The sequence below is a fragment of the Oryctolagus cuniculus genome, chromosome 1, assembly GCF_964237555.1.
Source record: "Oryctolagus cuniculus chromosome 1, mOryCun1.1, whole genome shotgun sequence".
In the NCBI taxonomy this organism is placed as follows: Eukaryota; Metazoa; Chordata; class Mammalia; order Lagomorpha; family Leporidae; genus Oryctolagus; species Oryctolagus cuniculus.
Genome location: NC_091432.1, coordinates 109,132,973 through 109,155,072, shown reverse-complemented (window position 1 = coordinate 109,155,072; position 22,100 = coordinate 109,132,973). Strand labels below are relative to the sequence as shown.

The 22,100-nt window shown below is 58.7% G+C and overlaps 1 protein-coding gene across 5 annotated transcripts; it reads right to left on the bottom strand.

The window, feature by feature from the left end:
- Positions 1–288: 288 nt before the first annotated feature.
- On the bottom strand, positions 289–14,989 carry SIDT2 (SID1 transmembrane family member 2). Of its 5 annotated transcripts, none has more exons than XM_070078692.1 (28): positions 14,299–14,989; positions 12,924–13,045; positions 12,527–12,691; positions 12,393–12,438; positions 11,945–12,046; positions 11,776–11,859; positions 10,787–10,886; positions 10,534–10,599; positions 9,566–9,659; positions 9,193–9,245; positions 8,857–8,868; positions 8,432–8,503; positions 8,188–8,259; positions 7,957–8,019; positions 7,115–7,233; positions 6,748–6,821; positions 6,577–6,643; positions 6,017–6,090; positions 5,737–5,860; positions 5,411–5,528; positions 4,824–4,960; positions 4,469–4,577; positions 4,172–4,248; positions 3,953–3,999; positions 3,589–3,694; positions 2,930–3,040; positions 1,736–1,849; positions 289–1,637 (listed from the first exon to the last, which is right to left on the bottom strand). In XM_070078692.1, exons 1-28 carry the CDS (start codon positions 14,479–14,481, stop codon positions 1,575–1,577), a joined length of 2,574 nt encoding a protein of 857 aa, XP_069934793.1. In that variant the 5' UTR covers positions 14,482–14,989; the 3' UTR covers positions 289–1,574. The 5 variants fall into 5 exon arrangements, with proteins under 5 accessions (XP_069934793.1, XP_069934799.1, XP_069934797.1 ...); XM_070078698.1 differs by having other exon boundaries at positions 12,947–13,045; XM_070078696.1 differs by lacking the exon at positions 7,957–8,019.
- Positions 14,990–22,100: the final 7,111 nt, after the last annotated feature.

The following is a 22,100-nucleotide window of genomic DNA, read 5'->3' as shown; positions in this document are numbered from 1 at the left end:
AGCGGGTGGGGGGCCAGGTGGGCGGAGGCTGCTGCTCAGGGAATCCCAGGACGGAGCTGTTCCCGGTAAGGATAAGGAGGCTCTGTTCCCAGCACAGTGCCTGGTGCGGAGCAGACCCCAGGGGAACGCTGACTGCTCAGGGCAGAGAAAAAAATGCAGGGGAACCACGGAGCTGCAACCACAGCTTGGAGACGGAGGCCAGAAGAAATGGGAACCGCAGCCCCCTGCCCCACCCCTCACGCTCAACAGTCCCACCCAGTGCAGGAGAGCAAAGGAGGACCCAGGGACTGCACCTGCTTGTTTCTTTATTGAATGCACTCATTCATAGAAAACGGAAATGCAACCGTAGCCTGGACAGACACAAAATGGAGTTCTGAGCAAAGACCCAGCCTCAGCCCCTCTCCCCAGCCCAGGGAGGGCTCTAAGAACAAGGCTGGGAGAGAAACCCACCGCGGCCCGGAGCACAGGCCCCATGCAGTCTCCCCCATCGCTGGCATCTGCAATGGACTGCGTGGGGCGGGGAAGCCAGTGTGGCCATGGGGCCCGGGGCTGGGGGCAACTCCATGTAAACTCCAAGGCTTCGTGTGTGCGCACATGTGTGACTAACACAGAACTTGGCTCAAGACGGATGGAAACTCAGAAGCTAGCCCTGGTCCTGGAGTGGGGCTGAGGCCAGGGACGGAGAGGGAAGCCCCCTTCTAAGCTAGGCACTGGGGCTCCCGGTGGAGGCAGGTGGGGCTTCACATCAGCCCTCCTGTGCCTCGTGACATTCGTGACATTTGTGGGCAGTGTCGATGGCACTGAAAGGTCCCCAGCTGGGGCTTGGCAGGACTGGAGGAGGGGAAGGGGTGTCACTTTTCCCATCAATCCGAATCCTGGGGACGGAATCAGTCTGGCAGGGGGGCGACAGGATGAGGAGGTGACCTCGGAATTCAGCCCCCCGGATCAGAAGAATTTCAAAACGGACAGACTTTCCTCGCTGAAAGAGCCAGCCCTGGGCACAGACCAGCGGAAAGAGGGTCTTGCTCTGGGCCCCCTGCAGGCCTTAGCACCAAAAGCCTGGCACCAGCGGGCCAGATCCTCACATTCTCCACTCTCACCCATCCTGGTGCAGGGGTGGGCAGTCATGGCAGCCACGTGGAGCCCAAGCAGAACGGGGGCCCTGGTGCAGGGGCATGGAAGGAAGGAAGTGGTTTGGTTCCCAGGCTGCCCGGGAGGGCAGGACTGCAGGATGTGAGGCATGAAATGGGGGGACCGACGCCTTCCCTCCTTCCTCAGGACAGCCCACAGATGGCGGCCACGGGGGGCCTCAACACTGAGAGTGAAGTAGCAATTTGGCCCCCATGTCTAGGGTTTCAGGGGAGAGGCAGGCCTCCTCCCAGCAGAGGGCAGCTGCAAGGTTCAATGACACCCATGACTGTCCCAGGCCAGGCCTGGCCTAGACCTCGCTGTCCCGCTACCACCTAGCCCTGGGCAATAGGGCTGGGACTCACACCCCTGGCACTACAAAGGTGCCCAGCAGGTGACACTGGGGCTCAGAGCCCCACGAGGTGAAGTGGAGGGCTGGGCTCCTGCTAGAAGACGTAGATCTTGTCCCTCTGGACGGTATCCAGGTCGTCGTCGAGTGTCAGTAACACCTGGTGGGGGGGGGGGGGGAGACACCAGGTCAGCAGCAAGAACAGGTCAGTGCTAAGCTGCCCCACCCCCACCACCGGGCTGGGTGGAATCCACCTACCAGGAAGGACCCAAACATGGCGATGGAGGAGAGGAAGTGCCAGATGTCGTGGTCATCAAAGAAGTCGAGGAGAATGCAGTCCCGGTTGTGCTCCCTCGACTCTGCCGGGGTTTTCTGGGGAGAAGTCGGGCCACTGCACACTGCTCTGGCACTGGCCGGGCCAGCACCCCGCTCCCGGCCTTTGTTACACAATTCTTCCCAGGCAGGCTGCCTTCTCCTCCCTCCTGTCCCTCTCAGCTGCCTCCCTTCTGGTCCTCTGCACTTTCTCCGAGAGCAGGGCTGACGACTACGGGAGAGGCCTGGGGGGAGAGGCCCTGACCTGGGTTCTGCCCCTGCTCCCCTCGGTCCTCAGCTTCACTGTTTGCTCCAAAGCGCTACTGCCACGTCACACCCTGGTCCAGGACACCAGCGGCCCCTGCTTGGCCCCGATCATCCACCGTAGGCCTGGGGGCTGTCCGTGCCGCGCTGAGGACCAGACAGGATCCGCCCAGACCTGCCCTGCCCTCCAGGAGCTCAGAGCCTTCACGTGGCCCCCAGAAGGGGGCACTCACTCATCTCCGAATTGGCCTGTCGCCACTCAGGTCACAGTAGCTCTGGGCCATGGGTCCTTCCTCACAGCTCGGGGACTCTATGACCAAGAGCAAGGGCCCCTCCTCCAGGAAGCCTTCCAGGAACCCCTACCTCAGAGCTCTCGCTAGCTTCTGTCCTGTCCATTGCCCCTGCCCCACCTCGCTTGTGCCCTTAGTTCATGTCTCACACGGTAAACAACAAGACGCGAGCTCGCGGGCTTGCTTTCTCTTGAACTAAGCTGAGTGGCTCAAAGGCAGAGACCACGTCAGACTCAGTTCTGGTCACGGAATCAAAGCCAGCCACACAGTGGGCGCCCTGTGAGGCGCAGGACAGAATGACACAGCTGGTCAGCAGAGGGCTGGCACTTGCACCCAGTCCCTAAACTGTCCCTTCTCCCCCACTGGTCATCACATACAGGCAGGACAACTCAGCCTGGGTGTCTTGGGTTTGCCTCTCTGAGCCTCTGCTGCCCCGTAAGTACGACGCGGCTATCTTAGTAAGGAAAGGGCACAGGGCACGATGAACGTGCAGAGCTCGGGAGAGAGCAGCCTGGACAGCACTGGCCCATGGCGGGTGTCCCCAGGACGACACTCAGAAAGGACAAGCCTGAGGGCGGCCACTCACCTGCCAGGTGCTGAGGCCCTGGAAGAAGAAGAAGAGGGCGAAGCCCCAGACCACCGACGTGCACACGATGCAGAGCAGGGGGATGAGCTTGATCCGCTCGCCGCTGCGGAGCTGCCGGGCCAGGGGAGCAACGGGAGTGAGCGCCAGGCCCCGCCCGCCCGCTCCCTGCCTCTCCTTGACCCAGGCTCCTGGCGCCCGCCTCGGCTGGCAGGACTCGGCCTTTAGGGAGCCCTGCATTCCTAGCACCTCCCACGGCCGCGGGGCTCGCTCTGGCCCCATGCTGGCAGCATGCCGTCCTCACTCCAAGGTCCACCCTGGCTGGGTTTCATGTACCCAGAATCCTGTGCTGGCCAAGAATTCTGGCCAAAGGGCTCTCCTGCAGGGGGGGACTCCTGTCACATCAGATGGCACCGGGCCCTCGGAGGCCCAAGGCCACCAGACTCAGTGAGCCCACCTCCTCTCAGCCCCTCTGCAACAACAGGGACCTGAAATGCCAACAGGGAAGGGGCTCTGAGGATGCACCCGGCTCCCAGGGGACACAAGCAAGAGGCTTCCGTCCCGCCCCACTCAGGCCTCACTGGCACCGACAGATGGACAGAAAAATGCTTACTCCCTCTTGGTGCTGCCCCAGGCAGTCCAGGCCCTCTGCCCTCACTCACCTTCATAATAATGTAGAAGGCAAAGTAAAGCAGCAGGTTGCAGATGCCAATGGCCAGCAAGTAGGAGGCGAAATCATTGGGGCGCATGATGAGCCCGTAGGCAGCCCTGGCCGAGGGAGGAGGGGCTGCTGAGGCAGGGGGGCACCGGAGCCAGCAAGGGCCTCCCACCGACCCCCACCATGCGAGACCGGGGTTCAGAGGCCCACAGAAGATTCTAGAAGCCCAGGTGCCAACACCTCGCTGCTCAGCCCCTACTGTTTACACCCAATGTTTAAAGCTGTCCGTGGACTCGAGGCAGCCAGTGGCTGGCTGGGCCTCCCGTGGTTCCCCCAGCCAGGCTACAGCAGGCAGTGGCCACACTCACAGGGACCAGTTGATGATGTTGCCCATGACCAGCAGCACCATGCGGTCCTGCGGAAGCAGAGACACGGGGACTGAGACGGAGAGGCACACAGACAGGGAGCCCACAGGAAGAAGGGCCGTGCCAGCTGGCCCCGCCCCTGCCCTGGGCTCCCAGCTATAGCCCCCCCGCCCCCCAGGGTAGGGAAGATTAGCGGGGTGGGCTGGGGAGCCGGGCAGGTACCACGTAGAGGGGCCAGCTGCACTGCCGGATGCAGTCCGTGTAGAGCACATGCAGGACGCGGCGCAGGATCCCCGAGTCTGTGAGGAGAAGGGCGTGGCGCTGAGAGGGTGGGCGCCCTTCTTTGCCAGACCCCTCAGCTGGATCTGCCGAGGCCGCGCACGGCTGTCTCCAGGTCCTCACTCGCTGCGCCCTCCAGGGCCCCTCCGAGAGAGGACACGACCCCGAGTCCCGCAGGTGCCAGGTCCCGAGGCCACAGAGCCTGCATTCGGACCCATGCCACCCGGGCTATGCCCTCACCCAGCTTCCAGCGGCCCATGTAATAGAGCTGTGTGCTGAGCAACAGTGTGGCGGTGATGTGGATGATGGAGAAGACGATCCAGAAGGCCGTGTTCCCTTTGCCGAACACCTGTCGGGAGGCCATTGCGGGGCAGGGCTGAGAAGCTGCCCAGTTGCCCGTGGCTCCCACAGCCCGCCCTTCCTGGGGCTCACTGCTGGGTCAGGCTGGGACTGTCAGTGGGCAGGGCCAGCAAGGCACCTCAGGGAAGGAGTGGGGAGCCCTCCTGCAGGAGAGGGGGCTGGGGTGCAGGCCCACAGGTGCACGAACGCACGGGCACCTTTCCTACAGGCTGGGCAGAGCGGGTCAGGCCCTCACCACGCCCAGCACAGAGAAGAAGATGACGATGGCCAAGCAGGCGTAGGCGCTGTAGGCACTGGCGTTGATGTCCGGGTGCCGCTTCTGGTACAGCTTCAGCATGCAGAGGCCGGCGATCATGTACATGAACGACGTGTCTGGGTCAGGGGACGTGGGGGTGAGTGACAGAAGCAAGGCTCGGCAGAGAACCCGCAGGCCGGCAACCAGAGGAGCAGGGAACCCCAGTCCACGGTGGGCTGGCACTCGAACTCCAGTCCCTAACCATCCCTGCCACCCCACTGGTTGTCACCCAGAGTCTCATGTCTCCTGATGACAACTTAGCCCGAGGGTCTTCGCGTGCGAGCAGCCTGAGACTAGGGGCGGTTTCGCAGCGGCCTCTGTTTGCTCAGTACTTGCACAGTACTTTGCTCAGTACTTGCATGGGTTCTTTTCTAAGTGCTGGCTACAGACGGCACACTGGCAACCTGGCCCGGGAGTTTCCGACAGAGCTGAGCCTTAGGGATTCCCGTGGGTGACCTGGGGCTGGTGGCAGACTCAGCTGGGTTCCTGTTCTAGGTTGAGCCCGAGTAGAGAGAGGCCTCACTTACCGAACTGGAAATTGGTATAGTTGGGGCAGACATGATAGCAAGCACTAAGCAGCCCCTCCATCATCAGGGCTGTGCCCATGGCATAGAACAGGCCAAAGTGTTTCGGGATCCCACATTCCTGTTGGGAGGAAGGGGGAGGGCAGGGAGCAGGTGAGGCGAGCAGGGAGGGAGCGACACCAAGAGGGAGCCCTGAGAGGAGTGGAGGGGGGGAAGCAGGTGGCAGGTGTGAGTGGGTGTGACAGGGCGCTGGGCCAGGGTGGGCAGGGCCGGACACAGCCACGCCCACGCCTGGCAGGAAGCGTGTGCGGAGGCAGGTGCTCGCTCACCAGGGCGTACAGGTCGTTGCGCAGCAGGGCCCGGTTGTGGTTGATCTCCCGCTGCAGGATGATGAGCAGGAACAGCAGCCCCAGCAGGATGTACCCCAGGTTGCTGAGGATGTTGTTGAAGGCGCTGGAAGGGGGCAGTGCCACACGCTGGCCTCAGCCTCGGGCCCAGCCAAGGCAGGCGATCCCAAAGCCCCTGCCCCAGCCTGGTTCACCGCTGGCCTGGAGAACCCGCCCCCCGCCCTGCTGACTCCTCCTCCTCCTCCCCGGGCATGCTCCCCACCTGAGGTTGCCCAGCGGGTGGGCACACAGGAAGTTGTAATAGCAGATGTCCTGGTTCCCTGTGACATTCACCACCTGCACGAACGGGGAGTGAAACTGCAGCCCACGCCCCGCCTCCCTGCCCCCCAGTGAGAGCACGTGCTACCACGGCCAGCCATGCGTATGCCGGCCAGCCATGCGTATGCCGGGTACCCCAGGCACTGGCTGCTTTTGAGAAGTGGGACGCCCGGCAACACAGTGCTCTCTGCCCAGAGGCAGCGCTGAGATTCAGGTGCACAGAAAAGGGAAGGGAAACTAGCACAAAGTCACAGCGCTTTGGTTTCACAATGCCCACAGCTACCGGGGAAAGGGCTGCCATTTGGGCTTATCTTGTCCCCATTCTGCAGACGAAGAAACTGATACTCAGGGAGGTGAAGAGATTTGCCTAGGGACAGGCCGCAAGTAAAGTGGAGCTGGGGCTTGAACCCAGGTCCTCACACCGACTACCTGTGCTGGTTCCAGAGCCCCAGGGCCCTCCCTGTCCCTCACGGTGGCCTTGGTGAGCCAGCCCCAGCCCCTCACCGTCTGGTAGGTGATCACTAGCTGTACCACGGGCAGGGCATAGAAGACCGCGATGGTGGCAATGTTCCTGCAAAGGGTGAGGGAGGCGGTGAGGCGGCTGGGGACCAGCCCCCGCCCCCGCCAGGGACCAGCCGCCACCCCCGCCAGGGACCATGTGCTGAGCCCGCTCACCAGAAGTAGATCTGGTACTTCTTCCGCAGGACACGCTTGTCCTTCCGCGCCAGGTCGGCCACATAGAGGTATTGCTGGGGAGAAGCTGCAGTGAGCCCCATGGTCCCACCACCCGGGAGAAACCCTCCCTAGCCAGGCCCAAATTCAAGGCGGGCAGGGTCCTAGGCCCCCTCCCCAACCCGCGTGGCTCGTCAACCCCAGAGCATTCGCTGCTGCACAAGACGCTGGCGATCGATCGGATGACTTTCCTCTGGAATCGACCCTGCCCCGCCACGCTCTTGCCTCCTGCTGCCCCCAGAGACCACACGGGCGGGAGATACGCTGGGGCCAACACACAGGAGGCCCCTAGCCAGCCGGGCACACAGACCTTGGTGCGGATGACATTCTTGTCTGAATCGATGTCAGTCAAGGTGTCATAGTCATCCTCCTCCACGGAGCTCATGGAGTCCAGTCGTGGCCGGGTGGCCCCGGGATCAAAGGGGTGGTCTGGGAAGGGCAGGGAGGGAGGGGTTGTACTGGCAGAAGCGAAGCCGCAGGTGTGTCCCCCCATCAGAGGCAGCTGTCACAATTACTAGGCAGTGGGGAAAAGGCATACTGTAGGCTGGGGCTCAGAGCTGAGGTGGGAGGAGGAGGGGGGCTCAGGCACTAGGAGAGCCACCAGGTACTCCCAAGTCCTAGAGGGGCACGAGGGTGGGCGCTGCAGAGGCCACCACACAGTGCTCCAGGTCTGCCCCTGCGGGCTCGCCAGGCTGAGCACTGAGCACACTCCGGGCACAGACACTGGACTCGGCGAGTCATGCTGATTAGAAGGTGCTGAGCCCCGTGGGTTCTGAGGAGACGCAGTCTTGGCCCCTGCTGGCTTATAGACCCAGAAGGGCTGGGGTACAGGCAAGGGCGACAGGCCTCCCTCACTCTGTGTTTGCCTCTCGCCTTCAGAGGCTCCTTCCCGTGGCCATGCCTGATCAACGACCCCAGTGGCCAGGAAGCGAAGGTGCCGGCAGAGCACAAGCCACCAAGAACACGTGGCCTGGGGCTGGCAGAGAGACCAGTACCCGCCTCCCTCAGAAGACACGAGAGCTGGCCATCGCTGTCATTAGATGGGGAAGCCATGCACAGAGCAGCTTTCCAGCCCCGGAGCCGGTGGGCTCCCATCAACCGCCCTGGCAGGAGCTGATTGGCAGAGCGGCCCCGCCCCCTCCCCACATCTACCCATGGCAATGCACAGCTGCCGCATCTGGCCAGAGGGGAGGCGTCGCTTGAACTGGTCGAGCCCTTCAAAGGAAAGGGAAAGTTACCGGGGAACTGGGGCCAAGGGTGAAAGAAGAGGGCAGAGGGGGGCAAGAAAACAGCACCTGGCAGAGGAGGCACCTGCCCACCGCAACGCTCACCCAGCCAACACCGGCCCTGCACCACACAGCCCCGCGCTGCTGGTCCACTCACCCTGGTAACCATAGGAGACGTCTCCCGTGCCGCTGCTGTCCACCAGCCCATCCGTGGAGCCCGAGCCGCTCTCTGCAGGGAACAGCACGGGTGAGGCAGGTAGGAGAGCTCTCAGGGACAGGGATGACCAGCGGCCAGGGCACAGCTCTCAGGGGGCCGGCTAACATTGGACGACCTCAGAGGTGGCAGCCACAGCAGCCCAGGCTGGGAGTGGGCAAGCACAGCCTCGGGCTTTGACACATACCAAAGGAGCCATAGTTGTAACCCTCATATGGGGAGCCGCCAGGAAAGGAGTCAGCCAGGACCCGAGGGTGACCTGTGGCAAAAAAACAAAAAACAAACAAACAAAAAAAAAAAACAAGATCCTCTTAGCCCTGGAAACAGAGAGGCCAGGAACCGTGGGGGAGGAGGGAAAGCAGAACCCAGGGAAGACGGCCACAGCCCCCCCTCCCCTTCCCTGCAGCAAAGATAACGCATCTGCCCGCCCGGCCCCGGCGTGCCCCTCGCCTGCCCTGCTCTCTCCTCCCTAAAGAGACAGCAAGGCCAAGGCACTGAGGTGTGGAAGTGACCAGCAGCAAGGACAGAGACATCAGGCCAGCCCCCGGGCTTCACCCCCGCACCCCCCTCCCCCGGCCTGCAACTCCTCTGCCCCCGGCACCTGGAGCTTACCAAGGAGAGAGGCTGAGAGAGAAGGTCCCAAGCAGGAGGGAGGACAGAAAGAGAGGGTGCGGTGGAGGCAAAGGAGAGAGAACAGGAAGTTAATAACCCCAGAGACAGAGCCGCACGCCCCATGCCTGAGGCGGGCAGGCAGTGTGCCCAGAGCCAGACGTGCAATCCGGGGACAGCGCCAGCTGCAGGACACAGTGTCCCAGCCCCCCTCCACCTGCAGACTGGGACTCCCCACAGGAATGCCCAGAAGCCCCCAACCCAGGGGAACGACCCACCACTTTCTCTTCCAAACGCTACGCAAACTCTGCCCTCCCCGCCCAAGGCCCCTGCAGGTACCGCTTTCAGGGCAGGCTCGGTCTACAGTCACCAGCAGGGTCTTCTTCCTCTGCCTGCGGGGACAGTATCCAGAAGCTGCCCAGATGGGCCAGGACGAGGCCTTCCCTGCAGCCTCTCCTGCCCGTTCTCACCCCTCTGGCCCTGACCCCCACTGGGGGCAACGTGGGGCATCCCTGCTTGAGGAGAAGGTGAGGGGGCACTGTCTTCCAGAGGAAGGCCCAAGAACCACACCCGCTAACAGGGCCTCACCTTCCTACGGCCAGCAGGTGGTGGACATCACTCTGCAGCTGCACAGGTCCTGCCAGGCCACCTTTCCCACACGCGCTGCCCAACTCTCCCCAGGCCAGGGCACTGCCCGGCAGCTGCACTTTACCTCCAGTTCTCCCAACAGGCCAGCAGGACGGTCAGCAGGTAGAAGGAGAGGAATATGCCCAGGCAAAAGAGCATGCCGCCCACGTAGGCCTCGGCTGTGGGGCGGGAAGGAGGCAGGTGAACAGGTCTCGTCCAGACCCCCGGACACAGCCCACTGTGGCACCCACGGACCTCCGTGACCTGGCATCTCTGCCCAGCCCGGTGTTTCACCTCCTCTCCCCTCCAGTGTAACGACCCAGCCAGTGTGCACATTGGCAGTTCCCCAAGCATGCCAAACTTGGACACGATCCTATCTGCTCATGTCCTTCCCTGTGTATTCTACAGTCTTCTCTTTCTCCTTCTTGAAAATTCCCTCTTGACTTCGTCTTCAAACGTCTCCTCCACCCTGATTCCCCCTGCTCGGTGCCCATCTCAGCCCTCAGCACCCTGCAGAGTAACAGCCTCCAGCCCCTCTGCACAGGAGCTCCCCAAGGACTGAGCCCAGGCCCAGCAGGAGGTGCTCAACAAATATTTGTAGAATAAATAGCCCGTACAGGAGAGGCAGCTTCTCTTCTCTCCTATCACAATCCTTATTTTTATCTCATACTTTCCAGTTTATAAAAGGCCCTGTTTAATCATTCAGTAAATATTTATCGAGCACTGGCTAGGGGCCCAGGACTTTTCTGCTAAATCTCACAACTTGGGCTAATGGGACAGCTTTTATTGCCTCCAGTAAAGAAACAGGGCAACAGAGGCACAGCGGCATGACGCTGCTGGTGAGGGGTGGAGGGTGAACCACAACTCAGCTCTCCCCTCTCCAGCCCTGGGCTTCGCCTACACTGCACTGCATGGCCCTCGCCCCCAGCCCTCCCACCACGGGCCCCTCATTCCCCCAGCTCCCCGGTCAGCAGCTTGAGTCCGCATCTCCCTTCCTGTCAGAAGGGCGGAGCCATAATGACTTATCCTCCCCACCCAGCCGCCCACACTCACACGTCACTGCTTGAGACACCAGCACCGACAGGGTTTTCTGGCGGTGCCCTTGATCGACCGGTTCATCTGGAAGTAAGACATCAAACAAGCAAAGAAGTGGTAGCCTGCAGCTTCGTTAGAGGCAGTGGGCTGAGCCCTTGGAGACTCGGGTGGAAACCCATGTCCTACCAGGTCCACCCATCAGCCACCCGGGACCTCCCTAGAAGCCACCAAGCCCTGCCCATTCCTCCCAGGCCCAGGGCACAAAATGTACCTTCTACAAAGGGGTAGAAAGGCAAGGAACCCCCACAGGCCTGGTCTTCAGTCTTCACCACCACTACCACGTAAAAGCTGTTGCTGGGGAAGTCTTTGCGCTGCAGGATACGACCATCACCATCACCATCATCCTCGTCACCATCACCATCATCCTCATCACCACCATCATCCTCATCACCATCACCATCACCATCACTACCACCACCATCCATGCCTCCTCCCTTTTCTGAACACTTTCTTTGGGCCGGACATCGTGCTAAATTCTTTTTTTTTTTTTTTTTTTTTTTTGAGTTTGCAGAGCTAGATTTACTGAACACGCTGCAAGTAAGCAGCAGCAGGCAGGGCAGCCGGAAGCCGGCCCGCTGGCACAGGCTGCCGAGGGAGCCGCGAGCAGGACAGCCAGCGGCTGCGCGCTGCTCCACGCCTCATTTCACTGAATCCTCGGAAGCGCCCTTCGTCTCTTCTCCCTGCCAGACAGGCTCAGCGACGGTAGCTGAGGGCCACTTTCCACTAAGTGTAAGAGTCAGGATTATTTGGCCCCAGAGCCCAAACCCTCTATCTACACTGCAGCTAGGTGAGAAATCACGTGCACGTGCCACACGGGTTGCGCTATTCCAGGCTCTGTATCAGGCAGGAGAAAGCGTGGAGGGGCCACGTGTCCTGCTGGGTCCCTGACTTGCTGCTGGAGTGGAATGCACGGGCTCCCCCTCCCTGTCCTCAGAACAGGGCTGGGCCTTGCTAATGGCAGCTTCCCACCCAGGCCACGGCCCTGGCGCTCTTTCCCTCTCCTCACTCGCGTTACAACAAATGAAGGAGATGAAACAGCAAGAATGGGAACTCTGCCTCCTCTTCTCCCTGCGGCGGATTGGGAGTGCAGTTCAAGCCTACGTGTAGCAGGGGACCCACGGACACAGGGACTGAAGGACCAGGACTCAGTCCTGTGTAGGAACAGGGTGGAGGCAAAGGAGGGCCAGGCGCACGTCCTACCTGCACAGTGATGGCGGCCTTCTTAGTCATCGTCTGGTACATGCCAATGAAGGCTACGTTGTTGTCCAGGTCATAGACAGGGCACTACAGAGGGAGAAGGGGAAGGCAGATGTTAGGGGACCTGGGCCCTATCAGCAGCTGGAGGACAGCAACAGGGCAGGCAACTTACCAGGACATCCTGGATGGAGATGACCGAGCAGGGGAAGGCCTTGTTGGAGGTCACCTTGACAATCACCGAGTCCACTCCCTCAGGGAACTCGTACTTGAAGTACTGAGGGCACAGGAGGGCCAGGGAGAGACCCATCTCGCTGACGACGCAGTCTCCCGCGAGCGAGGCCCCAGAGTCCTCTCGGGTTGGGCAAGCAGGCAGCCCCATTTGCTGTACACCATTCCCCTCAACCTCAGATGGGCACTCAGGACAGTGGCCGAGACACAGCAGAAGAGGCGGCAGCCAGACCCCACATGTCTGCCAGTTGTCAGAGTCCCTCATGAACAGTACCACGACCGTGAAAGCCCCAGTGCCTTGGCCACTGGCCACCCCGCTTCTCACGTTCCAGCGCCCCCATTGGGCCCCCACTCGTTTTTCCCTTATGGTGCAGACAACAGGGAGGTTTTACCTGGGGCTGCGCTGCGGTGGTATTGAAGCTGAACTGCTCCCCGGTCCTGCGGGGCACAGAAGACCCCACACGGTCACTCCCAGGGCCTGCGGGACGGCCAGGCCCCGGATCCTCCCTCTCTCCCTCGGGCAGACCTGAGCACAAAGTTGTCCATCCGGATGACCCGGAGCTGATACGTGGTGTTGACTGGTGACAGGGTGGAGACGTCCACATAGAAGAACTGGACCTCAGACTCATTCTTGGTGGGGGGCTGGCACAGTGTCCGTTCTACCTTTTGGTAGAGGTACTTGCGCTGATACCTGGGGCCCAAAGGCGGGAGTCAGGGCGTGACCAGTGTCCCGGTCAGCCTGCCCCTCTAGAGGAGTGAGACCCCAGGGCCCCCATCTGGCCTCGACCTCCCTAGCCCGGGTCCACAAAGGGCTGAGTTGGCCGCATGCCCTTGACCGGCCTTCTGGCTCAGGGAGCTCCTGGGGGAGGCTCCAGGCGAGGCCCAGCCAGGCTGCCCTGCCCTGGTCCCCACGTCCTACTCACAGCCCTCGCAGGATCAGGGGCACCTGGAAGGACACCACAGCCTCCTTCTGGCGGACCACAAACAGCAAGGGCGCATCCTTCTGCTTGTTCAGGACGTTCACGGACACGCGTACGCCCTCAGTCTGCAAACGACACGCAAACACCCCTCACTCCAGCCTCAGCCGCCTGACACACGGCTCCCAGACCAGACGGCGAGCCCGGCCCTCCCCCACGCCACTCTGGTCTGGTTGGGAAGCCGGAGCAACCCTCGTCGGTCGAGGAGGAACGGGTGAAGAGGAGATGTGTACGGAGGGGGCCAGCTCCTGGACAACAGGTGTGTACCAGACGGCAGGACCCAAGCCCCAGGAATACAACAGAGACCTTGGGAGCCTGCTTGGGACACCTCTTTCCTACCAAGTGCATGGGATGCACAGGTTCTTACACTCACGTATGTACACACACACACACACACACATACACAGGAAAACAAGAAGTGCTCCCCAGCCTTCTTTGTGACCCAGGAAAGCGGCAGGAAGCTCCAGTTCCACCACTACAACTAATGAGGGGAGGGCCGGGGGAGCAGGTGAATCTCCGCCCAGGACGAGCATGCCGAGGTCCCTCCACATCCCTGGGTCTCAGTCCCCCTCCTATAAAATAACACTGTTCAAAACAAAACTAAGTACACCTGGGCTGCCGCTCGCGGCCTGAGCCCACATACGGGAAACAAGAAAGGACTCAAGCAGAAAGATCCAACTTCAGAAAACCAAACTCTGCCCCATCCTGGGGAATGATACTAAGAATAAAAGATTCCCCATTCTCAACTGCACGGCTCCTGGAACCACACAGGCAGCCTAAGGGACTCCCCCAGCCTCAGCTCAGCCTGAGGTCCAGACTTCCCAGCCCTAGCAACTGGGAACGCCCTGCTGGGCAGCAAAGGGAAGAGCAGTGGGAGTGAGGTGGCTTCTTCACAGTGGCCGAGCTCCCCTTCTGCCACCCTCTGTGCACTTGGCCTTATCTCCGCCACCCTCCACTCCCAAGGCCAGCCGGCGTTCCGGCTGGAGAGTCCTGCACCCATCTCCCGGGGGAAGGCCGAGCTGGAACTCGCTCGGGCAGAGCCTTTTCCACCTGGGACATCCCCTCGCAGCCAGCCACGCCAGAGCAGCCAGGCCTGCTCACACCACAACCCGTGGAAGGGAGGTGGTCCACAAGATGGTAAGGCGACAACTTCAAAAGCCATCCGGGCGGAGACTCAGAGGAGCACCGGTGGCCAGGGAGGGGGGACTAGTTTGGAGGCTGCCTCGTGGTTCCCAGCGGGGTAGCTGGTCCATGAGGTCTCCCAAGAGTACAAGGAGGCTGGCAGAACCGCCCGGCACCCCCGGCCAGCCTCAGCCCTCACCCGGTTGCGGGTCACGGTGTGGTTGAAGGTGTAGATGTTGACCAGCTCGCTGTTGACCTCGTCCACGTAGGTGTGCTCAAACTCGGCGTCCTTCTGCGACACGTTCTTGGGCCCCAGGGCCCCCAAATGGCTCTCGACCGAGGCCACCAAGAGCGCCAAGAAGGCCAAGCCCAGAGCGAACATGGCCCCGGCAGGGCGGCTGTGGCGGCGGCTGTGGCGGCGGCGGCGACAGGCGACAGGACACCTCCGGGACGGGTGGCGGCTGCGGCCGCAGCTTCCAGCATCTCACCAGGACCAGAACTTTAACCCCGGTCCGAGATTAGGAAACGTCCCCTCCCAGGAGCCGCGGAGACACTCGTAGGGGCCCCGGTGGGGAGGGGGCGGCGGGGGTGGGGTGGGGAAGGGAACTACGGGAAGGGGTCCCAGCTCACGAGGGGCTGAGCAACTCCCCGAGACCTTGCAGCCCCCGGCCAGGGCCGGGAGAACCGGGGGCGCTGGTTGCCGGGAGCCCGGAGACGCCGGGAAAGGGGAGGGGAAGCAGCCGGCGAGGGCGGCCGCGAGGGAGGAGAGTCGGGAGGGTGAGGGGAGCGATAGGTCGTAGCGACTGGACGCCAGGCCGGCCAGCGAGTTTTTCTGGGACGTGGGCCCTTTAAGGGCGGGCGGACGCGGCGGCCCGGGCGCGGAGCTCGGCAAGTGCGCTGCACCGCCGGGCGGTAAACAGCAGAGCCGCCGACCCGCCCACTGTGATGTCAGGGGAAACTGACACGGATTTAAAGGGCCAGGTCCCGGATTTGTCCTTAAAGGGGCCGCAACCTTCCAGCGGAAAGGGAAAGTCTCCCCCCGCCCCCCAACACACCATGGCGGTCTCCAGCTCCTACTGGCTGCCACCTCTGGAGGTTACCGTTGGAATAGATGCATGTTTGCATGAAGGATGTCCAAGTGTTGGGTTCTCAATGAGAAATTCTTCGCTCATAGAGATCTCCCCATCCTTACTGCTATTTCCACTACTATCTTCCCCTCCATTCGAACCCCTGCCTCCCCACCCCCACCACACCTCCCTCTCTCCTGGGATCTTAAAAAGCGTAGAACTCAAGGCACTGGGAGACAGCACTGAGGGAAAAACTGAGGTGGAAATGCAAGAGGCCCAGCCTCTAACCAGTGCCCCTTGCAGGGACCCCATGGCTGCCCACCGGCGTGAGGAGGTTGGTGAGCTAATAGGCAGTTAGGTCAGGTCCCTGTTGGAATGGGAAGAGGGCAAGTGCCTTTAAGAATGGTCAAGGTGCTTCTGCACAGAAGCTGCCTTTAACAAGACAAAAACACCACTCTCCCCCTCTCTGAGTTTCTAGTTTTATGTGAGAACAGAAGGCTGAAGTTACAGGATTACAGTCTCCACCCTCTGTCCTTCCCCCAAATGTGCTTAAAAGACCCCACTTTGACCAATTTCCCCATCTTCCTCTCTTGGAGCCCTCCCTGCTGATGCCACGGCAGGAGGCTTCTGACTTAGATAAATCTTGCTTTGCTTACTGACCTGTCCTTTTCTACGTGAGACAAGAACCAAGGTCTCCTTCCTTCCCCCTAACACAGGGAATTTAGCAAGGATTGGGACTGGTGTGGTGCAGTGGGTTATGTCGCCTCTTACCATGATAGTATCCCATCCCAGAGTGCTGGTTCCAGGCCCAGCTGCTCTGCTTCCAATCCAGCTCCCTGCTAATGCACCTGGGAAGGCAGCAGAAGACGGCCCAAGTGCTTGGACCCCTGCCACCACTTGGGAGACCTGGATGGAGTTCCTGGTTCCTGGCTTCAGTGTGGCCCAGCCCTGACTGTCTCAGCCATTTGGGGAGTAAACCAGCCAATGGAAGGTCTTGTCTCTGACTCTTTCTCTCTCTGAGTCAGTCTGCCTTTCAAATAAATAAAATCAATCTTTAAAAACATTAAAAAATAAGTTTTGGTACTTTCCAAAACTGTAGCTTGTCTACAAGGTACATGTATTGCTTTTCTAAGACAAATGTCTACACTGAGCTTGAGCCTGGTGTGCTTTAAATGGTCACAAGCTGAGGGTCACAGTCTCAGGTACAGGCTGGCTGGTGCTACGGCTGTGTTGGATGAACCTGTACTGCGGGGTGGGGAGAAGCATTCCAAACTGGCTTCTTGGGCTTTGAGGCAACCCTAGGCCTGTTGCAGATACACATTTCAGGGGCACCCGCAGCCTGGCCCCGAGTGCTTAGGTCTGAGTCCTGACTCTGCTCCTGATTCCAGCTCCAGCACAGGCGATGCCACCCAGGTGGGGAACCTCCCTTAGTTCCCAGCTCCTGGCTCGGGTCTGACACAGGGCTGGCATTGTGGGCATCTGGGGAAATGACTCAGTGAACAGGAGCTGTCTCTGCCTTTCAAATAAAATAACTTTAAAATGCATGCCTGGGGCCCTGCATCACACACACTGAATCACAGTGCAGCCCAGAAATCTGCATTTATCGCTACAAGGTCTGAATACTGCCCTGGAGCCAAGCAGCTGTGGAGGACCTGCTTTCCTGGCGGTATGGGGTGGGGGCACCCAGAACGGATCTTTCCCCTTTGCAAGGGCTCAGGGCCTTGGAGTTGCCAGCACCTTGGTGTTTGGATAGGCCGGGAGAGGGGAGAGCAGGAGCCCTGTGTTCCCAGCCCCTCTGCCCCCGCCTTGGGGAGGGCCGCTGCCTATGATATGAATAGGCCCTTTCTGAGGTCTGCGGGAGAGGAGAGAAGGCCTTTTTTGTTGGCTCCAGTAGTCCACATAAAAGAAGGGCAGTACTGGGTCTCAAAGACAGATTTGTGAGCTCGAAGGGGAGATGTCAAGGTCTTAGTGCAGCGCTGCTGGCCTTCTACACAGGCCCAGCTAACGCCTTCTCTGTCCTATTCTACCTAAACTCAACACCCCCACCCCCACCCCGGCCCTGAACAGGGCACAGTGGGGTCACAGGGTAAAGGATTCCTGTCTCCCTGTAAGCCGCCCTTCCTGGGCCTGACTACCTAGTGGACCAAAGCAACACTGCCATCTACCAAGCAGCTGACAGGGCTCCCAAGCTTCCAGGGACCCAGCCCCATTGTAAAAGATGTATTTATTTGTTTAGTTAATTAGTTATTGGAAAGACAGAGAGAGAGAGAGAATCTTCTATCACTGGTTTCTCCTCAAAGGGCCACAACAGCCAGGACCACGCGGTGCCCCCGCCCCCTCCCACCTCCCGTGGATAGCCCAGGCCATCATCTGCTGCCTTCCCAGGCGCATTAGTAGGAAGGTGGACCAGCCTTGGGATCTCTGACGTTTAGGTGAGAGGACAGGGAGGAAGCAGCAGCTGGCTCAGGGGTATGGTTAGAATGCCCTGAAGACTGAACCTGTCGTGAGACACCGTAAGAACTCCGGTAAATGAATTAGCCCAAGGGGGAGTAGCTATGTCTGTGGGTAGGTGGCGGGATGAAAATGGACTTTACAATCGAGTAATGGTATAACTTTAACCCAGAAAAGAGACTGTATAAAGCGAATGCCTCTGAAGGAAATGTACGTGAAGTTCCCTGTTTTGTGACCATTAAAAGGGCTCGGTGTGTCTATCTGGAGCTCAGAATAAACTGTCTGGTCACAGGCAGCCCTGGCAGCAGCAGCTCAGACTTCCTTCCCCCGTGCACAGTCTGTTCTCTCCCAGGGCTGCCCTTGTGTCTGGCTTTCTCGCTTTCAACGACTGAGAACCGGACGCACTACAGGTTGGTGACCAGACATACAGGATTCGTGCTGCCACGCTGGGGAGAAGCTCTCCAACCTGCCGCCCAGCTTCCTGGCATCCTGGCAAAAGCAAGGACTTGCAATCAGAAAGTCCTGGTAACCCCTGCGTTGTGTGTCTTAGGCAAATGACTTCAAACTCCCAAGCCTTAGGAGCTCCTTCTCTCCTGCATTGTCCTGGAGAGCACACAGTAGACTGGGCCCGGCTGCATTCATCCTCCTAAGCTATTGTGTAAAGAACAGGAAGAGACGGGCGACAGGGCAGTTTCGGTCAGATGGGCAGAACTTTCAGCCGGCCCCAGATCAGTCACTTTCCATTTCCTGAAACCTGGCTTTTGCCATTCGCACTGAGAAACGTGTGCTTCCCTCTGGCCATGCGCTGGAACCCACGCAGCTTTCCAGGAAATGAGGCTGGCACCAGCTTGCGGACAACAGGCAGATACATAATTGATTAGCTCAAATCCGTGCCTCCACAGATCACTGATAAAAATGAGCCAGCCACCCTCTTGCTTCAGGACAGCGTGGCGTGGAGCCCCGCCTAAGAAATCAGACTGCAGCTAAAGAAACTTGACCCATGTCTGGCTCTATCTGAAGATCCCAGGTAGCCTTACTCAGAGATGTTCTCTGATACAGGCCACACCACACACCTTTGTGTACATTTCTCTATTGCTTCATTGGGTCTCAGGCCTCAGTGCACAAACGTGGTTTCTCCTTAATACATTTATTCCTCTCAATCAATCTAGCCTTTTTTCCTACCTTCACTTTTATTTGTTAAAAAAAAGATTTGAAAGTCAGAATTAGAGAGAGACACGGAGAGACAGAGAATCTTCCAACTGCTGTTCACTTCTCAAAATGACAGCAATGGTCCCGCGGACTGGGCAGGGCCAAAGCCAGGAGCCAGGAGCTTATTCTGGGTCTCCCATGGGGGTACAGGGGCCCAAGGACTTGGGCCATCTTCCACTGCTTCCCCAGGCCACAGCAGAGAGCTGGATTGGAAGTGGAGCAGCTAGGACTTGAACCAGCAGCCACATGGGATGTTGGTGTTGTAGCCTACCCCTTCTACATTCACTTTTCTTAGAAATATATATATTTTTTTAAGATTTGACAGGCAGAGTGACAGAGAGAGAGAGAGAGAGAGAGAGAGAGAGAGTGTGTGTGTGTGTGTGTGTGTGTTTCCATCTGCTGATTCATTCCCCAAGTGGCCACAACAAGCCAGGGTGGGGCTAGGCCAGGCCAAAGTCAGGAGCCTGGAACTCACACGGGAGTGTCAGGGACTCAAGTCCTTGGACATCCTCTCCTGCTTTCCCAGGTGCATCAGCAGGAAGTTGGATTGGAAGTGGGCTGCCAGGACTAGAACTAGCACTCCAGCCTCTATAAAAATTATCTTTATTCATTCCATCTAGTTCTAATCAGGTAATTACAAAATAGGTCTCAGAAAATTTTCTATTGGGTATTCATTGCATTTTTCTGCTTTTGCTCTTAATTGAACATTGCTTCACTTTTATCCTTATCTTTAGCAGAAATATTTGAATTTTAACTTTGTCATTAGTATCAGCAGAAATAACAACTGTTGTCACCCATGGTATCATTAAAAGAACCAGGAACTGAACTCAAAAGATTTGCATTGGAGCATGTGTTTGCCACTTGAGACAGCCATATAACAGAGAGCCTGGGTTTGAGTTCCACCTCTATTTCTGATCCAACTGCCTGCTAATGCCCATGCTGGGAAGCAGCAGGTGATGACTTTAGTACTGGGGTCCCTGTCATCCATGTGGAAGACCCAGATTGAGATCCTGGCTCCTGGCTTTGGCATGGCCCAACCCTCGCTGTTGCAGGCATTTGGGGAGTAGACCAGTGGATTCCTCTGCCTTTAAAATCAAATAAAGAGAGCCGGCGCCGCGGCTCACTAGGCTAATCCTCCGCCTAGCGGCGCCGGCACACGGGGTTCTAGTCCCGGTCGGGGCGCCGGATTCTGTCCTGATTGCCCCTCTTCCAGGCCAGCCCTCTGCTGTGGCCCGGGAGTGCAGTGGAGGATGGCCCAGGTGCTTGGGCCCTGCACCCCATGGGAGACCAGGAAAAGCACCTGGCTCCTGGCTCCTGCCATCGGATCAGCGCGGTGCGCCGGCCGCAGCGCGCCGGCCGCGGCGGCCATTGGAGGGTGAACCAACGGCAAAAGGAAGACCTTTCTCTCTGTCTCTCTCTCTCACTGTCCACTCTGCCTGTCAAAAAAAAAAAAAAAAAAAAATCAAATAAAGATAAAAAAGATATGATTTGTGTTTCATTTTCTTTTTTTAGGATTTATTTATTTGAAAGCAGAATTGGATGGACACAGAGATCCTGCATCTGAGATGGCCATAATGGCCAGGGCTGGGCCAGGCCAAAACCAGGAGCCAGGAACTCCATCTGGATCTCCCATGTGGGTGGCAGAGGTACAAACACTTGGGCCATCTTTCACTGCTTTCCCAGATGCATTAGCAGGGAGCTGGATCAGAAACAGAACACTAAAAACTCAAACCAGCACTCCAGAGTGGGATACCAACATGGCAAGTGATGGCTCAATCCACTGCGCCACATGCCTGTCCCTCAGTTTCTTCTTCTTTTTTTAAATTTATTTGACAGGTAGAGTTACAGAAAGAGAGAGAGAGAGACAGAGAGAAAGGTCTTCCTTCAGTTGGTTCACCACCCAAATGGCCACTATGGCCAGCGCACCACACTGATCCAAAGCCAGGAGCCAGGTGCTTCCTCCTGGTCTCCCATGCAGGTGCAGGGCCATCTTCCACTGCCTTCCTGGGCCACAGCAGAGAGCTGGACTGGAAGAGGGGCAACCGGGACTAGAACCCGGTGCCCACATGGGATGCCGGCGCCGCAGGTGGAGGATTAGCCAAGTGAGCATGGCGCTGGCCCCTGTCCCTGTTTCAATTCTGACAGGCTCTGGCTAGTTGACCATGAATAAATCACTCAATTTTCCACTCCTTCATTCTTTCATTTATTCAGTGTCTAATTTGTGCTTGTGCTGGTTTCTAAGCTAAGGGCTGAAAATATAGATAGTTAAAACACATTCTCTTCTTTAGGGATTCATAATTTAGCAGTGTAGACAAATAGTTAAGCATGTAACACAGAGTAAGTACAGTGACAAAAGACTTAACAAGGCATCATGGGAGCTCTGATCTAACACCAGAACTGGCAACAGGGGAAATCAGGTGCTCCTCAGAGACTAAAAACAATTATTCGAGAATTAAGAGACAAGGGATACAGACCTCCTACCTTTTGGGCACTCCCCAAGTGCCCAAAAGAGGTGGGGCTGGGCCAGGACCGAAGGAGGGAGCCAGGAACCCAGTCCAAGTCTCCCATGTGGGTGGCAAGGACCCAACTGCTTGAGCCATCATCACTGCCTCCTAGGGTGTGCATTAGCATCAGGAATTGCTGCCAGGCATCGAGCAGAGGTACTCCCATATGGATGCAGGTGTCTTAACTTCTAGGCTACACGCCAAACCCTCTGAGTTTTTTTTTTTTTTTTTTTTTTTTTTGACAGGCAGAGTGGACAGTGAGAGAGAGAGACAGAGAGAAAGGTCTTCTTTGCCATTGGTTCATCCTCCAATGGCCGCCGCGGCTGGCACGCTGTGGCCGGCGCACTGTGCTGATCCGAAGGCAGGAGCCAGGTACTTCTCCTGGTCTCCCATGGGGTGCAGGGCCCAAGCACTTGGGCCATCCTCCACTGCACTCCCTGGCCACAGCAGAGAGCTGGCCTGGAAGAGGGGCAACTGGGACAGAATCCGGCGCCCCGACCGGAACTAGAACCCAGTGTGCCGGCGCCGCAAGGCGGAGGATTAGCCTAGTGAGCCGCGGCGCCGGCCCTGAGCAATTCTTAAAAGATGTGTACCAGCAAGGCCAGCAGAGGGGCAGACGTGTACCCCAGGCAGGGGTCCTAACTTGGGGGAAAGGCATGGACAGACGGTCAATGCTATTGACATGAAAGTTCAAAGAAAAGGTTAGGGGGATAGGAATGGGATAGTGGCAGGGTCATGAGTGTTGCATGTTAGTTTTTCTTTTTTAAAGT

Bases quoted from the DNA above. Each gene is read 5' to 3' on its own strand.
- SIDT2 (XM_070078692.1), bottom strand. From the start codon at position 14,481: ATGTTCGCTCTGGGCTTGGCCTTCTTGGCGCTCTTGGTGGCCTCGGTC. The intron at 12,439-12,526 runs GTCTGCCCGAGG...TGTGCCCCGCAG, and splicing joins ATGGACAACTTTGTGCTCAG to GACCGGGGAGCAGTTCAGCT. The intron at 3,041-3,588 runs GTGAGTGAGGGC...CTGGCCCGGCAG, and splicing joins CCTTCTACATTATTATGAAG to CTCCGCAGCGGCGAGCGGAT.